This window comes from Hippocampus comes, unplaced genomic scaffold (genome assembly GCF_001891065.2).
Source record: "Hippocampus comes isolate QL1 unplaced genomic scaffold, H_comes_QL1_v1.1 scaffold302, whole genome shotgun sequence".
Classification (NCBI taxonomy): Eukaryota; Metazoa; Chordata; class Actinopteri; order Syngnathiformes; family Syngnathidae; genus Hippocampus; species Hippocampus comes.
The window spans coordinates 338,351-343,973 of record NW_017806275.1 but is presented as its reverse complement, the minus strand read 5'-3'; the positions used below and the strand labels follow the sequence as shown (position 1 = coordinate 343,973).

The window sequence follows — 5,623 nt, the reverse complement described above, 5'->3', positions numbered from 1 at the left end:
GAGGGTCGTAAATGTTTAAAACAAATCTAAATGTGGCTGGGTGATGGAATACAATTGAAAAAAAAAACGGTGTTGACGAATTTGGCAAAAATTAATCGAGGTCAACTCACCATGAAAAGGCGGGACGGGTGGGCTCCCCAAAGATTTTGCCAGAGGAACAAAGTTTACCAGTTTACCAAGAGATCAAAAACATGGCGAGCAATTGACTCATGAGACAGTTTTGGTGGGGAAAATGTTCACAGAAAGCATAAAAAAACTCGATGGCAGAAATGTGTGGCATTCCTTTGAACGGAAGAGTATTGGGGTCAAAAAAGAATGTAAAAAAACAAAGTTGGCAAAAATTCTAAATATATGTCAGAACTCACCTAAATGTCAGAATAACAAAGGTCAAAGTTCTGACTTGTAGGTGACAATTCATGGAATAAAGTCCGAAATCTGAAAGAAAATGAGGATCTTGCCAACCTTGTTTAGTTTTTTTTTTTTCGTTGGCCCGAATCCTCTTTCGTATTTTCCCGTCTCGTTTTCTTTTTCACATCCAAGACATCGCCAGGCCTTCCGTTCTGTCTCCCCCTGCTGGTCATCGTTTAGTTTACGTTCCTTGGGACGGATTGAAAGGTGAATTCCTTGTGTGTTTGACAAACTTAACCAATAAATATAATTCAGATTTTACATTTAGGTGTAACATTTAAAATTGGGACTTCATTTCTAAAGTTAGTCGTTGTAAATGTGTAATTTTTTTTAAATTAAAGACATTCCAACCCCAACAGTTTACCATGAAACCCTTTAAGCTAAATGTGACAAAATGTGGTCCTTTTCATTTTTTGGGCCAGAGGACGCATTGGCTCCTTGAGGCAGAGGACGTGAAATTTCTGTGCACGTGCACATTGATATTATTGCCAATAATTAACGATGTAATGTCATCATATTCATTCATTCTTTTTTTGGTGGGGGTGGGTGGGGGTGATGTGCTCCCTCTTCAATTCATTTATGTGCAGACACTGATCATGTTCATGATTCCTCACTATCAGGAAACAGCAATGAAATTTCACCTCTGGCTCCAATTTGGCTGCAACTAACAATCATTTGAAAAATCCACTAGCCTGTCAATTCTGTTTTGCTTAATCAGTGAATCGGATCAAAGAAAACAAATGGTTGGGAGAAAACAGGACATTATTTTAAACCGATATTGCCGAATATATCCTTTGCTGGTTTGGTCCGTAACGTCCTCCAGGAAATCATCCGCAGATGTCGAGTATACGTTCAAGTGTTGGATGCTGTCAGAGTTATTGCTATTACTAAGTTAGCAGGCTACCCTCATGGCCCAAATGCGAAGTGCAGAGTTCCTTGGATCGAAAGCTTCAAAGTCTTGAGGCAAGACTTTATCGGGCCCTCACCGCTCTGGGTCTGCTGGCGGCGAGCTCGCAGCGAGAGAGCCGTTAGCTAGCGGCTAGCTGGTGGCGAGCGGGCCGCTAGATCTCCGTTAGCCGGCGGCTCGGTGCTGCTGTGCGTTCCAGCTAGCTACTGCTAGCGCAAAGCTTCGGGTCAACTCCAAAGATTGCTGAACGCTAAAAAAAAAAAAAAAGTTGAGATTGTTGAGAGAGCCCAGTGGTGGGCTGCTGTTACTCGCAGTGGCTTCCAGAGAGGCAGAAAGGAACAAACAAACAATTCAGTTCAATTCAACTGTATTTCTAGAGCACTTTCAAACAGCCATCGCTGCATACAAAGTGCTGTACATGGACCAATTTAACATATAAAACAAACATTTAAGCAAATCGGTAATAAAGACGGTAGAAAGCACCGAACAGCAAAACCAAGAACAATCTAAGTCATGCTGAGTCAAATGCCAAAGAATATAAGTGAGTTTTGAGGCAGGTTTTAAAGATGGGCAGCGAGGAGGCTTGCCGAATGTTCAGTGGGAGGTCATTCCAGAGAGAGGGACCAGCAATGGAAAAGGCTCGATCCCCTCTGAGCCTCAATTTAGTTCTTGGTACTTCTAATAATGTCTGGTCCGCAGACCTGAGGCGCCGGGCAGGTGTGTAGGGGCGGATGAGCTCAGAGAGGTAAGGTGGCGCGAGGTCATTTTGAGATTTGAAAACAAATAAGAGGATCTTGAAAATAACTCTAAAATGTAGAGGGAGCCAGTGAAGGGATGCCAGAGTAGGAGTGATGCGCTTCCTCTTACGACATTCTGGTCCAGCTGAAGACCCTTAACGGAGGATTGGCTGACTCCAAAGTCAAGTGCGTTGCAGTCATCGAGCCGGGATGTGACAAAGGCATGAATGACTGTCTCAAACAAATAAAACAAATAAAATAAAAAAAAAAACAAATAAAAGAACCCCCACAAAAACAAATGCTTCAAACAGCCCCTGAGCAAAACCGAGGCTCCTCCAAGGCGGCCCAAATTAAGAAGTGACCGACACATATTTCGGACCCTCCGGGAATCTCTGAGTGGGAAAATTCAGGACAAGTTGCAAAACATCATCACGGAGTGAAAGCAAATTTCTCTCATGGTGGACACTCGACGACTTCCCGAACACCAAGGTGGTTTGGCTGCCAATTTGAGAATGTTTTTTTTTCTCCCCGCAATTAAAGTTTCAACTATTTCATTAAAACAGTCTTAATCACAGCAATTAAGCAATTAGAATTCCTTCCTCATCTTCCCTCTATGATCGCCTGTCACGCCACCCATCAACAGATAAATACGTGAGCATCTCCGAGTCGAGCATCAGTTCTCCGCCTCCGCAGAGAGACTCTTCACTCTTGCAGCCTTCATCCACTCGGTAAGTCGATCTTGGCCGGCCATCGATTTGCTCACTGCTCTGCATTTGATCGGCTTTATGCTCCAAAGCGAAAATGTTTGAAGTGTGCATGTGGCGCCGAATGCATTTTGCCATCTGCGTCCGAGCTCGGAGGGTCCACTTGGAGCGCTCAGAACGACAACCGTGAACAAGCCCGATCGTGACAAATGCGCAATGCTTGAGTTCATCCTTTCATTTGGACGTTTGACTTGATGCAAACCTTTTGTGAATGTTCCAACAAGTCATCCGTCATTCGGTGCATTTTCTTCAAAACCTTCCATTTACACCAGGGGTGTCAAACGCTGTCCTGCATGTTTTCCAAGTCTCCCTGTTGCAACACACCTGAATCAAATGAACAGGTTCAATATCAGTCTTCCGCAGACCTTGCTGATGATCTGATCATTTGAATCAGGTGTGTTGCAACAGGTTTTTTCCTGTACTTTGTTTTGAAATTGCGAGTCCAAGCAAGTCGAGCACATCGAGTTAGCTGGAGACTAAAGCTGCCTTGCCCAAAAGACGTTTACATCAAAGAAATGTCCAAATGTGCAGTCAACCTTCTGATTCATTTCCTGGAGCTGTTGAAAAGAATTTTGTCATCCAAGTCATAAAAGTGATTTTTTTTTGGTACTTTTGTTTCTTTCCAATCATTCAGATTCTTTGGTAAATTGTCTCCAACGACTGCACAAGAGGTAAGGGCGTTTTTTTGTTTTTTTTTTGCTATCTGACCTGAAATAGTTTGCGCGTCCATCGCCGGCTCACGTCTGAAGAAAAACGAGTTTGGCACTCGGTTGGCAGCCGTCGACCTGATTGCGCCTCGCCTTTCTCTCAAAGTGCTCGTATCGTTTTGTGTGACATCCAATTCTGAGAAGGTCATCCAAGTTTGGCCGATTGGTGTGACCGCTTTGATTGATAGTTTTCTTATTATCCCCCCCTCCTCCCTCCCACCAGCAACAAGATGCAGAAGCTACTTCTCCTCGTAGGTAAGGCGCGCCGCCGAGGGCAAGTGTTGCGAAATGTTGTTTTATTTTGAAAGTTTGGAGAGTTGTGACGAAGGTGGCAATTCATTCGCAGGTCTGTGCGTGCTCGTGGCGCACTTGGGTAAGTTTCCCTCTTGCGCCGATTTGTGCCTGGCAGCCAACTTGCCGTCGTCCTGACGAAGCGCTGTCCGGTTTCACCTTTCAGAGGCCACATGCTCCCGAAATCTGGTGTGCACCTTCCAGAACAATTCCAACTTTAACATGGCAGACGACATGGAGCCGCTACTGTGCACCCACATCATCTTCAAATCTTTCCAGCCAAATGCAATGGTGATTCCCCAAACCGGGGGGCCAATTCAGGATCATCACGACTTCAATTTGGCATTTCCGAGGTCAGATTTGGGGCACTTTTTGCGATGTTGTTGAATCCGTCGAACAATAACAAGGAAACGTCTTTGTTCCAATTGCAGCGCAACCGCGAAAACCCTTTTGGAAGTCGATCTGACCGGGATTACTATGTGAGTCACAAAACACACCGAGCAGATTGCGGCCCACTTCGCTTCATGCTGTAACAAAGCATGCAAAACCCCACAGAAACGCTCATCGTTAAAAGTTGTTAGGCAAAGCTTTCCAAGCATTTGTTGATCCATCCTCGGTACAAAGAGACTCATGTTACGGCAACTTCGTGAGCAGCGATAGAACAAGTCTATTGTTATATTGTTATACTGCCCCCTGGTGACCAAGGCGGGCACACCAGAAGGGGCAGCACAGGGACGGACCACCGCATCGAATCACGATGTACAAACTGTTCAACGCTTGACAAGGCATTGATTAATTTTGCTGCACAACGTCGATTCTTTTTGAGCACGTGTCGTACGCAAGGCAACTCAACGTGCTTCGCAGAAGCGAAATTAGGACACCTCAAAGTAACAACGGAAGACACAAAGCAAAGACTCAAACGGCCGATTTGAACGACCAAAAGAATGGACCACCGATAGAGCACTTTGACAGCCAAAACATTTCCAGACATAAAAAGTACTTTTCTGAAATTGCTTAAAGACAGTCAAGTGAAAATATTTACAAAGTGGCAAAAAGTCCTGAATCGAGGGTAGTGGAGGGGGTGGACAAAAAAAACAAACAGACCGGACTCGTATCTTAAGGCAGCACAGCACTTGGAAATTGGAAGAACATAAGTGTTTTTTTTTTTTTTTTTTTTTTTGCTTTTGCTCTCATCTACCAGATTCACAGCTTCAAACAGGGACACTTTTATCACATCCGTAATCGACGTCGTGGATGCTGCTGGCTTCGATGGCGTCAACATTTTGTGGTCGCAAAGCGAAGACACGAACCAAAACAAGATAAGATTCACAGCTCTCATGCAGGTCTGATCTTGGACATTGTCTCCCTCTAAATGGGGAGCGAATTTGCCGACTGTTTGCCAAAGGCTTGATGGTGGCGTTTTTGCTGAGCAGGAGCTGAAAGACGAGCTGGGCGGGCGACTGCTCACCGCGAGCGTATCCGGTGTGCCTTCTGAGATCACTGCCAGTTACCAGGTCTCACAGCTTCTCGGGTAAGCACAAATCTCATTCGGCAGCTTTGCCGCGTTGACGCTATGATGGACGATAACTGCTGTGCGTGTGCGTTTGTTTGCTCAGGGTCGTCAACTTCTTCAACGTGATGACCGGTGATCTTGACCGAACTTCTACTTCCGGCCAATTCCCCTTAGCGGTAAGCGAGACCCACTGTGGAAGTATCGGCTCCAATGGGATTTGTCAACCCACAGAGCGTCCAAATGTTTCCCTGCAAAGTTTGGCGGCGAGAAATATGGGGCGGATGCGAGGGGCGCTG

The 5,623-nt window shown here is 45.3% G+C and overlaps 1 protein-coding gene across 1 annotated transcript in view; it reads left to right on the top strand.

The window, feature by feature from the left end:
• Positions 1-2,688: 2,688 nt before the first annotated feature.
• LOC109507927 (acidic mammalian chitinase-like) overlaps positions 2,689-5,623 on the top strand; it is a 4,654-nt gene continuing 1,719 nt past the window's right edge. Inside the window, exons 1-9 of the mRNA XM_019857669.1 lie at positions 2,689-2,780; positions 3,451-3,487; positions 3,747-3,778; positions 3,870-3,896; positions 3,981-4,167; positions 4,246-4,293; positions 5,016-5,157; positions 5,248-5,345; positions 5,431-5,503. Coding sequence (XP_019713228.1) covers positions 3,754-3,778; positions 3,870-3,896; positions 3,981-4,167; positions 4,246-4,293; positions 5,016-5,157; positions 5,248-5,345; positions 5,431-5,503 — 600 coding nt within the window. The 5' untranslated portion in view covers positions 2,689-2,780; positions 3,451-3,487; positions 3,747-3,753. The remainder of the gene's footprint in view (positions 2,781-3,450; positions 3,488-3,746; positions 3,779-3,869; positions 3,897-3,980; positions 4,168-4,245; positions 4,294-5,015; positions 5,158-5,247; positions 5,346-5,430; positions 5,504-5,623) is intronic.